We start from the raw sequence: 20,488 nt of genomic DNA, 5'->3' as shown, positions 1-20,488 counted from the left end.
GTAACTTTAATGATCCTAGCAGTTCATTACACTTTTCCTAGAACTGCTTTCTAAATTCTGTTTATGCAGTCTTGTTGCAAGCTACCTCTAGGTGTCTGAATAACGAATTAATTTTCAAATCCATTCTAATGGAAGTCAGTCCTTCCATAGAAATTCTTAGCTGCTATCATTGAGATTTGGGTTTAATTGGAAAGTGTACAGATTAAATACCTTTCAAATGGTTCCCTTAGCAACAGAGGAAGCAGGCTTTTAATACAAGGCAAGGTTTCATCTATAAATTAACTTTGAAGAAAACAGCTAAATAGAACTTTGTTGTGCTTCATTTCATAAGCAATTTTGAGGTGTGTGTGACTTCCTGACATAGTCCAGAAGCAAAGCGATGAGCTGCACATCCGTCCTGGCTGATGACGGGAATAAGCACCATCTCTGACCCACAGTGGTACCAAGCTAATTTTTTAAGCATACTGACTAAGCCAATAATGAGGTTCTGCATATTGTAATTTCTATGTAGTGAGTCACCTGCCAATTTAAGGAAAACAAGACTGCTCTCAACATTTATAGTTTCCTTAGGAAATTGCCTTCGTTGCTGTGGTAAATTTTTTTTAATCTAAAAGGTGAAACCGCTACATCATTAACAAAGGAAAGACTGTTACCTGTGATCCGCTACAAAAGCATCCTGGGATTATAGTTGGTCCTTCTGCAAGTGCCTGGACAGAGTGCCAGAATCGAACAGCAACTGTTCACTTTCACTTGCTGCATGTGTAGCTTTTAGATCCTGAGAGCGCTTCAACCCTTCACTTGCACTTAACACTGCATGTGCCCGTTCCAACTTACTGACAAATTCGACTTAGGATATTTTGACCTGACCTCGCTCCCTACGTATGGACCGCTATACTCATATCCCATGTAGGGCCTACAAGTTAAGCTAATTAACCTATTCACTTGGCGCTAGTCCAAAATTGATATGCGCTTTGTCTTTTTCTATAAAGACGTAAGCATAGGAAGAAAGAAGCTATCCTCCCCCTTCTTTTGTCTCTCTTGCTTGAGCCTGGCTCAGAATCCTGCAGGCTTCTCTAATTTCCAGTAAACCATGTATCCTGGTCACGGTTCCTTTTCCAGTTCTGTAGTACTGCCTGAAACAGCGGTGAAGTGGTCTGTCACCAATCATTCACTGTGACAGTGCCTTTATTTTCCATGGTCTATAATTAGCCACATAGAATAGTCATCATATGGCCTCGTGCTCTTACTCCCATATGAAACGTAATAATCTCTGTAAAATAAAATAAAAATTAAGCTTTGTTTAGTGTTCTGTGCACTGCAGACTGTTAGTTATGTCTTGGTGGATGAAAAAGAAGTGTGCTGTGTGTGTATTTTTCAGAAGTGGAGTAGGAATGAGAACCTAGGCCAAATTTGTGATAAAGTGGAAAATCTAAGATGAACTGGAGAGAACGTCATAAAGGCTAAGATGAGCTGTAAGGCTCTGCTGATCTAGAAAGGAATGTAGAGAGAGAAGGTGAGATAATGTACTGAGCACGATATCTTGTGTGCTATCCAAGTTAAGGACTTAGCGTTGGGTCCAGGAAAGCGAGACAGAAAATAACAATTCCCATAAGGAGTCTCTGTGTTGTGGAAATGGTTAACACTTGCCCTGAACCAGAAGGTTGTGAATCCAAACCCATCTAGAAGAGCCTTGAGGGGCCAGCCTGGTGATCTTTCTCTGAAAGGTCGCAGCCTGAATCACTCTCTGTGAAAACTCTGTGGAGCACCTCTGCTAAGCAGATATCGGGGTTGCACAAGTCGGAATTGATTGAGTCGCAATAACTTGAAACAATAGTGTATGTAACGTGTATAGGTGGGTGGTGGTTGTTGGTAGGTGCCATCAAGTCGGTTTCGACCCATAGCGACCCGTCGCACCACAGAGGGAACGCTGCCTAGTCCTTCCCCATCCTCACGGCTGTCCTTACATTTGAGGCCATTGTGGCCGGTAGGTCGAGTAACCCCAAAGTCAAAAGAGCAGAATTCCTCAGGAACTTGCCCTTGCTGGGGTATGTGTAGAGAGGCCAAGAAAAATGAAGATTAAAGGAAATGTCAGCACTCGTGAGGAGAGCACTGGAATCCTTTAACGAGTGCCTTCGGTAAGTGTAAGGGAGATGGATCCAAATGCAGAGAGACTGAGAAAGAAGAGGAACTGGGGAAGTGAATGCACCGGAGATAGATCACTGGGTCAGGAAGATGAGAAGTGAGATACAGGATGTTAAAGATGAAAGACTCAGGGAGGCGTAGATAACACATGAAGCATTCTTGAATTTTACATGGAGATTGAACACAAATGATTGGAAATCTCAAGGAACACTGCTCTTTTCCAATGATGTATTTCTGCCTGACTTAACAATTCTGAGTGAGAGAAAACTGAAAAGTATAAATGGACCAGAGTCAAATGGTTTCGGTTTTTCCTGTAGTGTTTGTTTTTAAAATGAAGAGATGGATTTATGCGAATACAAATATTTTCAGATCTACGCTAGTAAGACATGATGCTGAGAAGTTAATGTCTAAATTCTTCTATAAACATCTATATGGCCCATATTCTGGGACAGACACATAAAACATGGAGCAAAAATGAAATTGTTTTAATAACACTGGTTATTTTGTGTTTTCAATATGAATAGGTTCCTCAAGATGAATGGTCAGGGTACACTCCCCGAGGTAAAGATGACGACATTCCATGCCGAAGAATGCGGAGTGGCAGCTACATCAAGGCCATGGGGGATGAAGACAGCGGTGACTCAGACACAAGTCCCAAGCCTTCCCCCAAAGTTGCTGCACGAAGAGAAAGTTATCTCAAGGCCACGCAGCCATCCCTTACAGAACTCACCACACTCAAGTAAGTAGTTCAGTGTTGTACTCCACTGCCCAGCACATTGTACTATCACCAGTATCAGAGGGGTAACTCTCTTAGATAGACTGAGCAGGGTAAAGCCTCCTAACTAACATCCAGTGGTGTGCTGAATGATCTATCCGTGTAACATTGAGTCTGACTTGCACAACTCAGTACCTTCAAAGCCCATGGGTGCACAAGAATGCCCCACATAGACCATAAGCTAAACCAGCAGCCTCCATGGAGATTTGGAAACAATTCGGAAAAGCGTCTGCAAGGAAATATGATGTCTGGTCAATGAGATGTATCACTATCTCTGAACATTTGTTCAGCCCCTAAAGCCACAGAAAAACTGTTCTTTTAAAGGCTATTGACTTTCTCAGATAATTGAGTGGTAAAGTATTATTATCTTGGAGGAAAAAATTCATACTTGAAAATTGAATATTGTGTTAAGGTTTTGGAATATAGGTTTTTAAATTCAGACACTGAATGCATATTATGATTTTTAAGTCCTCAAAAATGACTTCTTGTCTTGAAAATACATGCTTATAAGCAGTGGTTACTTCCAATTGTGCTGTTATTCAAAATGATAGAAGTATTACAGATAAAACCACTAAAATCAATTATTATAAGCAAGGTTTGATCTAATATTATTTATAGAGAAGGTCAGAGTTTAGAACACGTCACCACAATAATCTACCTATAACTACCTCCCAGGGGGGTAGACAACAGAAAAGTGGGTGAAGGGTGACATCAGTCAGTGTAAGACATGAAAAAAATAATAAGAATTTATAAATTATCAAGGGTTCGTGAGGGAGGGAAGGGGGAAATGAGGAGCTGATATCAAGGGCTCAAGTAGAAAGAAAATGTTTTGAAAATAATGATGTTCAAATGTACTTGACACAATGGAGGGGTGTATGGATTGTAATAAGAGTTATACAAGCCCCCAATAAAATGATTTTTTTTAAAAAAGAAAGAACTCGTCACCAGGTGGATCTAGAGAGAGGATTCCATGAGGATCTGAAACTTACACTAGAAATAAGTAGTATGGTAAAAGCAATTTGATCTCATATTTTAAACAAGAATGTACCAACTGGTCACACATTTATGTTATAGAATAATATAATATTTAAAACCAAAATTGGTAAATTAAAAAGAAAATTAAATCCATCAAGGTAAGGGAAATTTCACCAAGAACACTAAAAAACAAACCAAAAAAAAAAAAAAGAGCTGACCATTCAATAGTGAGAACTTACACAGAGAATAGAGACCATTTTATTTTACAGAAGTGGGCAGGGAAAGTCTTTCCATAAATATTTCCATGGATTATGTGGAACCACCCTGGATCATTTCCATTAATTTCATACCAGTGATATTGGAAAGCCAACACAAGAAGCGAAGCTCTTCTTTCTTTCGTTGCCATCGAGTTTCATGCCCTGCCTTTCCTGTTTGCCTTTACGATTGCCACACAAGGGAAATGACAAGGGAAATGTTGATCTTGGAAACAGAAAATAGAAGCACGTCTTCTTTGGCACACCTAGCAGAGGCTCCGGAATTGAGCTACTCAATTGGAAAAGAACTGGATTGTAATAACAGCTGTGGGCCAAGACATGAAGGCAGCCAAAGCCCTTCTAGGGGACCTGAGATACCCTCCCTGGAGCTGAAAATATCTCTGCACTGAGAACCATTAGAGTAGTTGAGCCATGCATGTCCAGAAGAAGCAACAGAAGGAACACCTTAGGTAAGAAAGCTACTTAGACCTTCCAAGACTCAGTTTCCTCACAGGTGTAACCTCTGAGAGCCCTTTCCAGACTCTCACTCGCTGTTGGCTTCTCATCAGGATACATTCGTTACATTAGCGAAAGACACATTCCTGGGTGATGAAATGAAGTGGCCACTGCTGCCCACCAGAATTCCTAGGAATACCTACAAAGAGCAGAGCCCTTGGAAAAGATCTGGGGAGATGGAGCGCGCCAAAGGAGGAGGAGGGCAGGTGTTGGCATCCATTCGCACTCACACTCAGCTTTAGTTCCATCCTGAAGTCAGTGAGCGCGCTTTTACCTTCGTCATCATATTGTCTTCCCTAATGTCCTAGAACCATAATTTTACAGCTACCATGCATTTCTCAAAGCTCTGAAGTTTTAAGAGTTAAAAACGGTCAAATACACAGCAAATGACACAGCTGATGGTGAAGATCAGGGGCAACAATCAGTAAAACTACAGAGTTGAGTAAAAGAGTTAAATCACCCAAGTCCACAGCCATCAAGTCAATTCTGACTCATTGATGCTCTAGGTCAGACTAGAACTGGTCCATAGGGTTTTCAAGGCTGTGAGTCTTTATGGAAGCAGATGGCCATGTCTGTCTCCCATGGAGCAATGGGTAGGTCCAAACCACTGACCTCTGGGTGAGCAGCTTGGTGATTTAATCGCTTCACAACCAGGACACCTTGTATAAGGGTCATTCTTAGGTGCCATCAAGTTGGTTCTGACCCAACATACTGCCTGGTGTTGCGCCATCCTCAAAATTGTTGCTAAGTTTGAGCCCATTGTTGCAGCTCCTGTGTCGATCCATCTCATCAAGGGTCTTCCTCTTTTTTGCTACCCTTTACTTGACCAGAATGATGACCATTTCCAGAGACTGATCTCTCCTAACAACATTTCCAGAGTACTCGAGACAAGGGCTCGCCACCTGTGCCTCTAAGGATAATTCTGGCTGTACTTCTTCCAAGACAGATTTGTTTATTCTTTTGACAGTCTGCTGTACTTTCAGTATTCTATGCCAGGACCAGAATTCAAATGCATAAATTCTTCTCTGGTCTTCCGTAGTCGGTGTCCAGCTTTCATATGTATAAGAGATGATTGAAATACCATGGCTTGGTCAAGCACACGTTAGTCTTCAAAGTAATAGCCTTGCTTTTAAACACGTTCAAGAAAGTTCTTGTGCGTCACCGGCCAGTGCAAGGTGTCATTTGAGCTCTTGACTGCTCCTTCCGTGAGCATTGATTCTGGATCCAAGCAAGCCAAAATCCTTGATGACGTCAATCTTTTCTCTGCTTATCTTGATGTTACCTATTGGTCCCGCTGTGAGAATTTTGGTTTTCTTAACATTGAATTGTAATCCATAATAGAAGGCTGCAATCCTTGAACCTCAGGAAGGATTGCAGAGTTAACCACTGATATTTTCTTCCTCAAAACAAGCACATTCCAAAGAGTAGCCATTATACTGGAGGAAGCCTCAAACCAAAGTCACTGCCATTGAGTCAATGCTATTTATAGTAGCCGTAGCCCCCCTGCAGGTTTCCAATACGGCAACTGTTTACAGGAAGAGAGCCCTACCTTCCTCCTAAGGGCGGCTGATGATTCCAAACTGCCGATCATGTGGCTTGCAGCCCCCGTGTAACCACGACACCAGAGCTCCTAGAGGACATCTCAGGACCGAAAAACAGGCTTCTTTACTCAGTGTCACCAAATCATCCTTGTTGTGCCCTATTCTTTAGCAAATAAAATACCATCTGACAACTATTCAACCAAGTCTTTCTTCCGAGCCCCAAGACCAATGTCTCCTAGTCCTCCTCATCTCCATGCGTTTCCTCTTCGCCTGGTCTATGAATTCTCTTCATTGTTACTATTGACATGGAAAGCTTCTCTCAAGGGAACTACAGCTCAGTGACGCTTAGCCTAATGGCCACCTAGCGAGGTATACCCAGAGTCATCCACACCAGGGAAGCAAACACTCAGACGTGGCATGACTCATAATAAATCCTGGCTTAGTCTTTGATGATGTTTTGACTAGAGATCATTATTTCTCTAGAAGTTTGATGCATTCAATTACTCCTGAGAAAAAGATCCCCATATCTCAGAATTCTAGCTCCCCAAAAAAGAAAACTCTATTTATGTTCCTACTTCTTTGACATTTAAGTCGATTTTCCCCCTCCTTCCTCCTCAGTAATTCACAGCTTGAGGGATGAATCATAGTCACAAACCAAGATCACTAAAATTAGTCGAGTGAGATGGAGGCGACATTTTGTTGGAGGTTCTCAACTCCCGTCGTAGAAATGTTGAGAGGGAGGCATTCCTACTTTGGTGTGCATTTCTCTTTCTCTTTTCCTCTTTTCCAACGCATTTTGAAAGTTTTCATTTATGAGGACCGTTTTCATGAGCTGTTCAATGTGACTCACCAGGTCTCCCGATACCGAGATGAAGGTCCGTTCAGCATCCTTGGGTGAGGATGCTCATCCTGAGTCAATAAAATCTAGGTTTGGGCTGAAAAGCTGCTATGATATCTACTCTCTACCAACATATTATTTCTCACCCTTTCCATTTCCATAAATTTCTCCATTTCTCTCTCCATTTCCATAACTATGAGAAAATCCCTTTACCTCGCCCCGAGCTTTTCCTCCCACCTTAGATATTAGCTAATACATCTGAAAGGGCATATCATGAAAAAGAATAAGTATTCTCAAAAAGAACTGCATGCTTACTCATAAACTTTCAGGCAAGAAAGAGAGAAGTTTGGGCACCAGACTTCCCTCAGAGCCTGTCACCACAGCTTGGCACTGATGAAGCACATAACCGGTTTACTTAGATCTGATATAATATGCAATTTATTCTAGAACTGAGACTACTGGCTGCTGCCACAGTTAGTAAAACCATGTCCAAATCTCATCTAGGATTCCCATTCAATATGCATACCACAGAGGACTTTTTATTCAAAAACACTGATATTAAGTGAGCTGTCATTTTTTAAATTCTAAAGTTAAATTCAAATGATCATTCACCCAAGGCAAATAACACTTAGAACTCCATCATAATTTTTAATCCTTTCATCTAAGCAGTAAGAAAAATTGTACCTGGAAGACATAATCAGTCTGTAGCGGAAGAGACTTGGAAACTCCACTGAAATCAGTGAGGAGGCCCCCAGGCTGCTGTGCAGCTTCGGTCTGGACAAGGGGCAGTCAGCCTTCAAACAAATTGGATAATGTGTCTCATAAAAGACTTCAAGGTGGTTTATTTTCCATCCTAAATACTCTGACCTTTGAGAAGTTTCCACTTCAGGATGAATCCCTATTCTGAATAAAACCTTTTTGAAAAAAAATTTTTTAATAAACCTGTGAAATGCTAAATAACTCTGTAGCTTTAAGCAACTGCTTTAACATCTCTGAGCTGCCTTTAGGAATGAGAGCCTTGAGTTCTTACAGGGAGGCCCACTATCCGGTCCCCTGCACCCCTGTGCCCCTGCCAGGCATGGTGGGCCACCTAAGCGATCCCAGCTTTCATTCCCACTGAGCCAGGTGGAGTCTGGGAAACATTCCCAACACCATCACTGCCCCCAGATGCCTTGAGAGTCTGCAGGATCCCTGAGGGGCCTTTCCGCTCTCATCTGTGAGGACAAGGCACAGGAGGCCCGGAAGTCCACAGATTAAACACAAAAGGGAGCTGTTTGGGTGGGAAGAATCCTTTGGAAAGACATAGACAGGTGTTCTCCTTCAACTCTAATTCTGGAGCTTTCAAATGAGCCAACTGTTTCAGAGCTGGAGCCTGTTGCTGGTTGTCTTGCTTTTCTTTATCTTTGTACAAACTTCTGTTTCCCTTTTTTCCCCTTGGATAGATACACTGTGTCCTCTGGTGGTTGCTGCATTGCACACGCCCTCCTACCACCTACTGCTCCTCATGTTCCTTCTTCCTAGGAAAAAATAGAGAGAACGGGAGTGGGGAGGAGAAGATGGGAGCACCGCTATTTTCTTCCCAAAGATGTGAACCGTATTTAAGGGTCCTGTTCTGCCTTCCTTTGTTGCCTTCTTTCCCCATCCCTCTCCTCCCTGTCTCCCAGGGTAATTGCATCCTCTAAGAAATGCTCCAGACAGTGGTAGAGAGCAAACAAAATAGCACAACCTGGCACTGCAAAAAGTGTGACTTTCCGTTCTTGGGGGCAAACTCAAGGCACTTTCCCATTCTTCCCTGGTGACATTTTCCTATACAGTCGTGCAACCTCCCAGTTCCCTCCATCCCTTACAAAGTCATAAAAAAATAGAAAAAGTAGAAAACAAGGAAACCCATTTACCTGTTCATAAGCAAAGTATCTACATAGCTTTCAAACCTCTGCCTGAAGTAATTCCTCATCACCAGAATAAAAGAACAAAACAATGCACACAAAAAAACCCAATTCCAACTCATACCTAACCCATAGGACAGAGTAGAACTTCCCCGTAGGTTTGCAAGGTTATAAATTTTTTTTCATCATTTTATTGGGAGCTCTTATAGTTCTTATCACAATCCATCCATCCATCCATTGTGTCAAGCACATTTGTACAAATGTTGCCATCATCATTTTCAAAACATTTTCTTTCTACTTGAGCCCTTGGTATCAGCTCCTCATTTGCCCCTCCCTCATGAACCCTTTATAATTTATAAATTATTTTTTTTTCATGTCTTACACTGACCGCTGTCTTCCTTCACCCACTTTTCTATTGTTCATTCCCCCGGGAGGAGGTTATATATTGATCACTGTGATCAATTCTCCCTTTCTCCCCCAAACTTCTCCTTACCCTCCTGATATTGCTACTCTATTGGCCCTGAAGGGTTTGTCTGTCCTGGATTCCCTGTGTTTCCAGCTCTTATCTTTACCAGTGTACATGTTCTGGTCTAGCCAGATGTATAAGGTAGAATTGGTGTCGTTATAATGGGGGGCTGATGGGAAGCATTAAAGAACTAGAAGAAAGCTGTATGTTTCATTGGTGCTATACTGCACCCTAACTGTCTCGTCTCTTCCTTGTCACTCTTTTGTGAGTGGATTTCCAATTGTCTACAGTTGGGTTTTGGGCCTCCACTTTGCCCTCCCCCTCATCCACATTGATATAAATTTTTGTTCTGGGTCTTTGATGCCAGATACCTGATCTCATCATCTCCTCATGATCACACAGGCTGGTGTGCTTCTTCCATGTGGACTTTGTTGCTTCTGAGCTAGGTGGCCACTTGTTTACCTTGAAGTCTTTAAGACCCAAGATGCTATATATTTTGATAGCCGGGCACCATCAGCTTTCTTCACTACATTTGCTTATGCACCCATTTGTCTTCAACAATCGTGTTGGGAAAGTGAGCATCACAGAATTCCAGGTTATTAGAACAAAGTGTTCTTGTGTTGAGAGGGTACCTCAGTAGAGGCCCAATGTCCATCTGATACCTTAATATTTAACATATAAATACATGTACATAGATCTATTTCCCTATCATTATATATAAATATATTTACATATGTACATGAGTTCCCAAGGCTATACATCTTTACGGAAGCAGACCACCACATATTTCTTCACCAACCCCTGATAGCCACAGTACCACCAGGGTTCCCCAGCCTCACTGCCACACCCTCCTTAACAACAATGACAACCCCTCATTTGGATAAGCATGTCCTTCTCCAGGCAATGTAGTGTGGATATTGTGATCCAATGCTGTATACCTTGCTCTATTAAAAATTAGCATTGACCTTGAAGTCAGTGACTCAATACCATTACCAATCCACCACCGGGACTCTTCAGAAAGGATTTGAAAATTTGGAAGCTGGAATGTTGAAGCTGTTAGCTTTGCTCAGAATTTTTCCCAGTAAGAAAAATTTACATTAACCTGGCACTAGGGAGGGCTTTGTTGCTGTTGTCCTTGATCTTTTGATTTTGTTATGGATAGCTATTTTCTCGGCATGCCCTCTGAGAGCATTTCCCCTCCTCATGCCCTCTGAGGGTGGGACTGTAAGCTTCCTTAAGCCTAAACAGACACTTCAGTGGCTGCTGCAAATCATTTTTGGAAGCGGGCTGAATGTAAGTCATAAATAAGTGTGCCTTAGAGACGATGCCTATGGAATAGCAAAACTTTCTACCATCTTCGAGAAAATGCAATCGAAGCCGCAGCCCAAGGAATTCAGGTTTGCGTCAGAGGCGCTTTTAGCTACAACGTTATTAATGATTGCAGAAATTAATAGGAGGGATTTTAGAGAAACTCTTTAGGATAGCTTAGATTTTATGTCCTTGAGAGCTTTGATATTTCTGCTTGAAGACTTGGATGGGATGGACAAAATGCCCGTTTACTATCTATTTACAAATATAATCTGTTTACAAACCACCTGTGCAGCCTGATAAGTCTGACTTGAGCCCAAGAGTAGTACTAAGCTCTTGTCACGTGTATTGGTTTTATATTTTTAAAGCTAATCAAAACCTCAAATGAGATTTCAGCATATCCAAATAAGTCAGTGCTTCCTAATTACATCATGTGTCTTTCTCACTCAGCCATTTCTGAAAAGACCATTACCATTTTCCTCCATGCACTCTGCCCCCATGGCAGCTCCCCGTCTACCTCTGCAGGGTGCGGCGTCTCCCGTTTCTCACTGGCATGATTGCAATGGACCTATTTGTCTCACAGCGCCCAGTCTCTCTGTGTCCAATTGTTTCTAAAGACTTGCTACCAGGTTGTTGAAATATCAAAGCTGGGCCTCACTTTTCATGCGCAAAGTCCTCAGCATAGCATGCAAAAGAATCACCATGAGGCTCCGTCTCCCCTGAGATGGTCTCTCCTGCTCCCCCCTGACCAGCAGTCTGAGCTTCAAATGAGCTGCTCATTGTCCTGAGACACCCTCTTTTTCCCCGGTGTCAAGTCCGCGTGAGTCAGAATCAGCTAGTTATACTGGGAGTAAAGCACAACCCCTAAATCATAGATCCTTCTAACAACAAAATGTGGTTCTTGTCCCTACTGCATTTCCATCCTGCATTGGCAGGGGACACTGTTCCTGATAATCATTCAACCAGGTTGTAGATGCTCCACATTAACAAAGTCTCCCGTGGCCACCAAGACAGTAGAAACACCACAGGGTGAATTGAGCCCAGATTCTTAAAACGTTCAACACAGTCACCTGCATTCCCATTCATTAGCAACATCACGTGATACGGCAACGTCTCCAGTTGAAAGAGCGCAGGAAGGAGTCTCCGTGTGCTCAGGACATGAAGAGGTAAAAAGAACTGGTTTGGCAAGTAGTATTAAAGATAATTAAAGTGTATCCTCTGAACACCAGTACTAGGCTCACTTTTCTTCTGCGAGTGAACTATCTCAAGCCACCACGTAAGAGAGGAAAAACTGACCCTGGCCCCATATCAATCTAACATTGTCTGGCCTGAGAGTGATGCGCAGTGGTCTATGCGACAGAGAACGATCTGCCGGAAGCTCTGCCGCTTACCCATACTCTATACATGTGGCTGAACAAGGACCCCAAGTATCCACAGTCAACGCTCCCCTTCAGAAAGAGGACGATGGAAAATCACCGTAGTCCTCCCTCTGAAACAGTGTGCTCCAGCCCTGCTCGGGAGGCTGTCACTGAGCTCATTATCCTGGCCGAGCAACCGTCTGCTCCTTGGGAGTAGCTTCCTTGTCCTCCGTTCCCCATGTCCCCGAGTGCCACCTCTAGGTGAGTCATTCATATCACCCTCCCAGACCAGACCCAAAGCACACTTTGGAGACTGTGAGCTCCGCAGCAGCCGAGCTGCTGTCCACTCCTCGCGTTACCATGTCTCTTCATCTAGGTTTGTGGCCCCTTTGTCAATCCAGCTCCCTCAAACTGCAGTCAGCATCTTCTCTGCGTGTCCCAGTGAGCTCCATGGATGGGGGTCCCACTCCGAGAACCCTTCTAAATACAGCCTTTTGGGGTAGATTTGGTTGGCTTTTCACCTGTGGGTCTTTACCACAAATACCTTAAACTTATCAGACTAAGTGAGAGAGCCAAACTTACAAGCTGCTTACCCCCCCACCCCCCATCATTTTGCCCAAAGGAAAGCGGTCATTTTAATTGTGAGGGACGCCTCACAAGGAGCACCTAGTGGATTTCAAGAATTAAGATTTTAACAAAAGCAAAAGAGATCAAACGTGATCAGTCGTTACTATGAGTGAAGGAGAATGTATGCTGATGGTGGTAGAATAATTTGGAATAATTGGAAAAGGTACCAACAATGGTTGTACAAAGTGAAGAGTATAATCAGTGGCACTGAATTAAACATGGAGAAGCTGTGGATTTGGGGGATGTTTTGTTGTGTATATTTTTTTCAACCATTAGAAAAAAGAATCACATGAATAAACTGAGTACAAGGAAAAAGAATAGGTTCTAGAACTGACTGTGGTGATGATTGTACAACTCTCCTTGATATGATTGAGTTATTGAATGACATGTGGATGAAAGGCTAATGAAACTGTGCTTAACACGTCTGTAACACATATTCTAACAAAGACAACCCAAGCCAATCATAAGGTCGTGAAGGGGAGGCACTGAGGGTGAGGTAAGCCTTCCACACAGGGCGGCGGTTTTCCTCGCTGTTTGGAGCCACGTGCTCCATGCTGAGCAGCACGACGGTCCAGTCATGAGCTCTGCCCGGTCAGATGAAGAAGACCAACGTGAAGTCCCCAATCATTTCCAATCTTCCTTTGACATTTAACCTTTCCTTGTGGGAGCCCCGGTGGCGTGGTGGTTATGCGTTCAGCTGAAATCCACAATGTCGGCAGTTCTAAACCACCAGCTCCTCTCTGGAGAAAGGCGGAGCTTTCTGTTCCCGTGAGCAGTCAGTCATGGAAACACAGGAGCTGTGCTGCCCTGCGCTATGGAGTCACTATGGGTAGGCATCGACGCCATGGCCGTGAGTTTGGCTTCTGGGTTTGACTGCTACTTTGTTGCCACTTTTCATGAAGCGGTTATTGCTACTCTCACTCATTTATATTGACACTGTCCCATGTTTGAAGGGGGGTTAAAAATGCCTGAAAGGATATTGGTGCAGCACTTTGTGCAGGAGCTGCACAAAGAACAAATGCCAACTGCCCACTGTATCATCTGTATGGGCCTAAAGCTCCTGGAACAGTGTCTTCCTGGAGGTACTGTGGCCTGTGGCTACTGAGTGGAATTGTGCACCAGACATCTGTCTGCCACGCGTTAGCGGTATCTGTACCCTCTCACCATCCCCACCCTCCCTCTGCTTCTGAATCTGTAATCCTCTGAAAAGCTCCCTGCTCCTTCTCAACTCTCCGGAGCCAGCCCACCTGGAGGCTGAGCGCTCAGTCTGGCAGGTACACATTAGAATGTTAAAAATATCTGCCCAGCTGCCCTAGTATTGTCATCCGCTTTGAACATGGGCAGGCTTCCTCCGTTCATCTGGGGAAGCCCAGTTCTTTCTAGTTGTGTGAAGAGCAGGGAGTGAGTACAAACGCTCAGCACTGACTGGTCCTTTTCCGATTATGGAAGGGTCCCCACTCACCCTCAGCCTTAAGCCTATCTGCGAACCCAAGCAAAGCTATGAGGAGGAAACACATTGGATCATCTATCCTGATAACTAGTAATGTTGTAATTTTCTTCCAAGTCTATTTTCAAAACCAAAAATATTTCGACAGTGCATCTTATCATATGTTTTCAATGCATCCATTTGATTTGCCCAACTGTCTCAGAAGGAATTTCAATTTTGCGATTGACACGTGCAGATAAACTGAGTGTGCTGCATAGTTCTGAGCCTTGGAAGTGGAAGACCAGCTCCATCCTGGGTCTAAATCTCCAGTCTGCTGCTTTCCATCCAACTAGCTCCCTCCCATTTCCTGTGAGAACCCAAGAGACATTTCCCTGAACAATCTGGTGGCTGTACTTAACCATCTGGACATTGTTCTTGGCTTCCAGCTGAGAACCTTCTTTTAGTTGTTTGAACCACTTATCTTTTCCAAAAAAGGCAAAGCTGGGAGATCCTGGGACAGGCCAGGTTGCCAACTGCATATGAAATTGCCTCCATCTCTGTCACCTCATCCCCTTGAAATAACAGAATTTCAAGAGAGGAAAGCCCTCAGTCTTGGGTACTGGCCCCTGAGGAGACTGGTCTGATCGCAGAGCTCCTCTACTGAGCCTAGGAGTAAAAAGCCAAGCAGGGCTACCGTCCCTTGTTTCTACCCTTTCTCACTCAATGAAGAAGAAAGGCTGAGTTTGAGTTTGAGGATGAAACACGTTAAAGAAAAAAAATCTCGCTGACTCAAATTCATCAAGCCTGAGCCGCGGTCCTCACCATAAGTAACAACTCTGAGGAGCTGAGGCTAGTTCCGATGGGCCCAGGAGAGCTGGTTGGGTCCATCATTGCCCAGTGCCATCCCTGAGGACCTAATAGTGGCCTTAGTGCATGTATTACCACAGTGGAAATCAAGAAACACTGCAAAGCTGAGCTTTATGTCAGCCAATAAGCCAGAATTATATTCATGTTGTTTTTCTTCTGAGATAGGATGAAGGAAAAATCTTAGAAGCACCACTGGAAGGGACCTTAGGGTTATTACAACCCTCTTAAGTTCCAAAGGAGGCAAGAGGCCCAGATACGAGCAGTAGCTTGCTTATCCTGGCCCAGAAGTTGGAGCACCCAGATTTTTCACCCTGAACTAAGAACTCTTTACAAAGAAACCAAAGTTTCCGACCTGCTGCATCCTCTGAAGGAGACCAGGGACATTTCAGGCTGTCTCTATGGCACCTATGGGTGCTTGAGTGGTACACACACTTGACACGCTCTTCTGCCAACTTAAAGATGGAAGATTCAGGAAGAGAGGTTGGCTCGGAGATGCTTGAAAATGGCGGAGTCGAGGTTTCCCTCAGACCCTCTATCTCCCTGGTCAGGAGCCTACACGGTCTTTCCGAGATGGTTGGCATTGGACCTTTTTGGTCAGGAATATCTGATATTGGCAAACAACTTTGGTTTCAACTGCCACCCTTGGCAGGGCTATAGAAGCCAATTAATAAGTGGAAGCATTTTGAAGATGGAACTGTCTATAAAAAGGGCTGCTTCTGGCCATCACAGGCATTGAGGCAGGGCTAGGTAGGGGAGGGGTCTTGGTGATGATTTAAAACAAAAAGCAAAAAACCTCCCTTCCATCAAGTCCATTCTGACTCCCAGTCAACCCTTGTAGGGCAGAGTAGATGCTGCCCCTGGTGAGTTTCTGGGACTATAACTATTTGTGGGAGAAGAAAGCCTCATCTTTCTCCCAAGGAGTGGCTGGTGGTTTTGAACCGCTGAGCATGCATATCACAGCCCCACACCCAGGGCTCCTTTGGTGATGATAGTAGTAGAGAAGGATAACAATCCCTGATGGGGGAGGCCAAGCCCATCTTCACCCCTGAAGATGCCCACATTCTTGGGCATGCCCTCACCCACACACTAACTCATTCACTCTCACCGATTCACTCCCTCACTCATTCACTCACTCTCTCCTCTCACCATCTCACTGCGGTCGAGCCGATACTAACTCACAGCCAACCTATAGAACAGGGTAGAACTGATCCTGTGAGTTTTTGAGACTAACTCATTTGGGGATTTTTTCCAATCATTTTATTGGGGGCTCTTACAGCTCTTATGACAATCCATGCATCATTTGTATCAAAGACATTTTTGCCTATGTTGCTATCATCATTTTCTTTCTGCTTGAATCCTTGGAATTAGCTCCTCTTTTCCCCTCCCTCCCCTCCCCTTCCATCCTCATGGACCCCTCTAAATTATAAATGATTCCTATTTTCATATCTTACACTGTCCATTTTCTCCCATGTTTCTAATGATCATCCCCCAGGTGGGGTGGGAGTGAAGGGGAGGACAGGAGTTATACATCAATGATTATAGTTGGTTCCCAGTTTCTCCCCCTTCTCCTCCCACCTTCCCCCTACCCTCATAGTATCACTACTCCCATTACTGTTCCTGAGGGGTTTATCTGTCCTGGATTCCTTGTGTCAAGAGCTCTTATCTGTACCAGTGAACATGCTCTGATCTATAAGATAAAACTGGGGTCATGATAGTGGGGGAAGGTGGGAGAAAGCATTAAAGAACTAGAGGAATGTTGTGTGTTCCATCGATACTATGCTGCACCCCAGCTGACTTGTTCCTTCCTTGTGACCCTTCTATGAGGGAATGTCCAATTTTCTACAGATGGCTTTTGGGTGTCCTCTCTGACTCTCATCATTTGCATCGATATATTTGTTTGGGGTTTTCTGATACCTGATCCCTTTGACACTTCATGACCACACAGACTAGTGGACTTTGTTGCTTCTCAGCTAGATGGCTGCTTGTTTATCTTCAAGCCTTTAAGACCCCAGATGCTATGTCTTTTGACAGCCGGGCACCATCAGCTTTTCCCCCACATTTCCTTATGCACCCATTTGTCTTCAGCAATTATGACAGGAAGGTGGGCATCACAGCATGCCAGCTTATTTGAACATAGGGGCTTGATCCCAGAATATCAGGACCCCAAAAGTGGGATCTACCTCCCTCTGGGCTCCATGGCAGTAGTGACCACAGGAAGCTGGGTGCCCAGAGTGCCACCCCCTTGGACACGATTCTGAAGCATGTGGCCTCTGGCAGGCAGCAGTCGAGAAGGAGTTGCAGTCATGACTTTTTATAGAGCTTTTCCCAGTTTTACTTTAAAAATGTTTGTCTCATGAAGTAAAAAGAGGCTGTAACTCTTTACAGGAGTAGAAAACCCGGTCATGCTCCAGAAGAGTGACTGATGGTTTTGAACTGCCGATCTCGACAATTGCAGCCCACTGTGTAATCACTATACTACCAGGGCTCATATGTTCTGGGGCAGAAGTTCCCCAACTTTGATATTAGTGAACCACTCTCTCAAATTGTGCCAGGACCACACTCTCCCTTGTGCTTTTATTTGTGTTTTCTTTGACCCATCCTCAGGACCAACATTTGCAACATTAGAGTTAGATGTGTCTTTCGGTGATCTAGTGCTGCTATAACAGAAATACCACAAATGGGTGGCTTTAGTAAACACATGAATTGTCTCTCAGGTTAGAAGGCAGAAGTCCAAATCAGTGTGTGCAAAAAAAAAAAAAAGAGAGAGGCCCAATGATATGCTTCTGTAAAATCAGAAGCATCTGACTTACGAAGACAGTTCTACTCTGACACACACGGGCACCATGTGTCACAACTGACTCCATGGCCACTGGGGGCTACCGCACATCTATGATTAACACATTTGCATATGCTGATTCGTTCTCAGCTTCCAAATTCCAGTGTGCACTTGACCCAGAATAAAAGTGCATAATTATTTATAAAAGGGAAAACAAATATGAAGTAGCAATAACAAAGGAGGCCTTCATGTGAAAATAAATATGAAGTAGCAATAACAAAGGAGGCCTTCAGCCACGAATGTGAATGATCATTCAGAGGCAACAGACTAGGGAAGGAGAGGCATGCCTGAATAGAAGCCAAGTCAGCTCAGGCATGGGGAGTACTAAAGTGGGCAAAAGGTGTCAAGAGGCATTTCACCAAAGAAGGCATTCACATGGCCACCGAGTTCAAGAAAATATGTTCAGTGTCATTAGCTATCAGAGAGCTGCAACGCAAGACCACAATGAAATACCCTCTCTCTCCTTCCATGTGGGCTAAAAGTAAAATAAACAGAAAATAACCAGAGATAGGCAGGGTACCATGTGAGGACGCGAGAACTCGCATGCCCATGGCTGGTGGGGGTGTAAAATGGCACAGCCTTTGTAGAAAACAGTGTGGCATTTCCAAAAAAAAACCCCAAACTAGAACCACTGTATGACGCAGAAATGCCACTTCTAGGTGTACAGCTAAAGGACTTGAGATCAGAAACTCACAAAAAAGCCTGCTCGTTGCAGCGCCTTTCACAATAGCCAAAAGGTAGGGACAACCTCAGTGCCTCGAGTAGGGGAATGGATTTTTTAAATGTTGCATGCATACAATGGAACAGTGCTCAGCCTACTGGAGAAACGGAGTCTAGGGACATGCTGCAGTATGGAGAGCTGTAAAACAAGCCAATCATAAACCGGCAAATATTGTTAGCCCTCACTTTTATATTAAAAAGAGAAGAAAAAAGCAAATATAGAGCGACCAAAATTTATTAGTGGCTATCAGGGAAGAAAGAAAGGGGAAAAGAGGGAGTTAAGAGAATTTTTAAAATATCATTGATTGATGGTAGGGTTGCAAGTCAATCATTGATTGACAGTAGTCATTAATGAGTCTCAAACTCAGTGCCAGGGAGAAGATGCAGACACAGCGACCCTATAGGAAAGGGTAGAACTGCCCTGGAGGGTTTCCACAACTGAACATCTTTATGGGTGCAGAAAGACCCATCTTTCTCCCTCAGAGCAGCTGGTGGTTTTGAACTGATGACCTTGTGGTTCACAGCCCAACGTCTAAGAACTGCATTGGCAAAAGTTATGTGTGTGATATACTTACAACAGCAACCAAGAATAGCTGTTGTGGCTGCTTATGTAAAACCAAAGAGCTCCTAGAATTTCATTCCGTGGTCTGGATGTTTAGGGTCATAACTTCATGGGGCATCCCAGCTGATTGGCCTAATAACATGTTTAATGCTTCTGTTCTATCTCCTAGTCCATTGTGTAGTGCCTGGGGTCTTAGAAGCTGGCAAAGGCACAACACTTGAGCTCTATTTACCTGGAGTGACAGAGGAAGGAGGATCAGGAACCGAAGGAAGATATGGAGTATGGAGCTAATTGCTTCCATGGACAACTGCCCCCTTTGCCTTGAGACTTGAAGAGCTGGGTGGTAGCTAGCCGCTGAACATTTTGATCAAAAGTTCCATAGACAAATCCTGATCAATAAAAGGAGAACCCAGACCGAAGTTTACATTCTGACAGGTTCTAGAATGTCTGCGACCGTGGAGAGTGGATGAACCCCCAAACTATTGCCTTGAGAGCGTCTTTCAACTTTACACTAAAAATATTCCCTGAAGTCATCTGAAACCTGAACAGTAATTTAGCTTCAATCGTCATGAATAACTATGTGGGACCAAATTGGAAACAGCCATCTGCAAGGTTAGCTAGGCCCCTTGGTGGGCAGGGAGCTAGGAAGAGGGAAACAACGCAGGCAGGAGGGTTTGAAAGGCTGCACAACTGAAGGATGCAGTCAACGTCCCAGAACCGCGCATGCCGAAACTGTTGCGTTGCTGTGTGCTGCTGCCCATGTTCTCACATCACAACAGCAACAAGACTAAAGTGTAGAGGAGGCCGCCACACAGGAAAAGAGGGAACACCTGTAGCTGTTTACCATTGTTGTTGTTAGGTGTTGTAGAGACGTCTCAGACCCTGTGCACAACAGGACGAAGCACCAGCCTCGTGATTATTATTCGGGTGCAGCCCATTGTTGCAGCCACTGCGTCAAGCCGTCTCATGGATGGCCCTGCTCTTTTTTGCTGATCGAGGACAGACTGTTAAAAGCAGAATCGTTGACTTTCAGAGGAATTTGTTTTGCTTTCATCCCATAGGAGATGGAGAATGGATGGTCAGTGACAGAGACGGAAAACAGAATGATATGTGTTGTTTTTCCATGACATGGCATGATCAAGCCAAGGATGGGGAAACCCTTTTAATTTAGCTGAAAGCATGATTTACACGGTTAGGCAGGTCTGGAGTGCTGGTGGCACAGTGATTACATATTGGTTGGCGATCGACAATTTCTGCAGTAGAAAACCACCAGGAACTCCTTGGGAGAAAGACGGGGCTTTCCACTCCAGGAAAGGGTGACAGTCTCGGAAACTCACAGGGGCAGTTCTACCGGGTCCTGTAGGGTCGTGGTGAGCCGGCAATGACTTGCC

General features: G+C 44.0%; 1 protein-coding gene across 1 annotated transcript in view; it reads left to right on the top strand.

The window, feature by feature from the left end:
• The window catches only part of DLGAP1 (DLG associated protein 1), a 394,837-nt gene that overhangs the window by 96,034 nt on the left and 278,315 nt on the right, over positions 1–20,488 (top strand). Inside the window, 1 exon segment of the mRNA XM_075532913.1 lies at positions 2,667–2,881. Within this exon segment, the coding sequence (XP_075389028.1) occupies positions 2,667–2,881 (215 nt within the window).

This window comes from Tenrec ecaudatus, chromosome 15, assembly GCF_050624435.1.
Source record: "Tenrec ecaudatus isolate mTenEca1 chromosome 15, mTenEca1.hap1, whole genome shotgun sequence".
Classification (NCBI taxonomy): Eukaryota; Metazoa; Chordata; class Mammalia; order Afrosoricida; family Tenrecidae; genus Tenrec; species Tenrec ecaudatus.
Note: the sequence above shows the minus strand (reverse complement) of the source record. Positions and strands in the feature narration are given on the sequence as shown.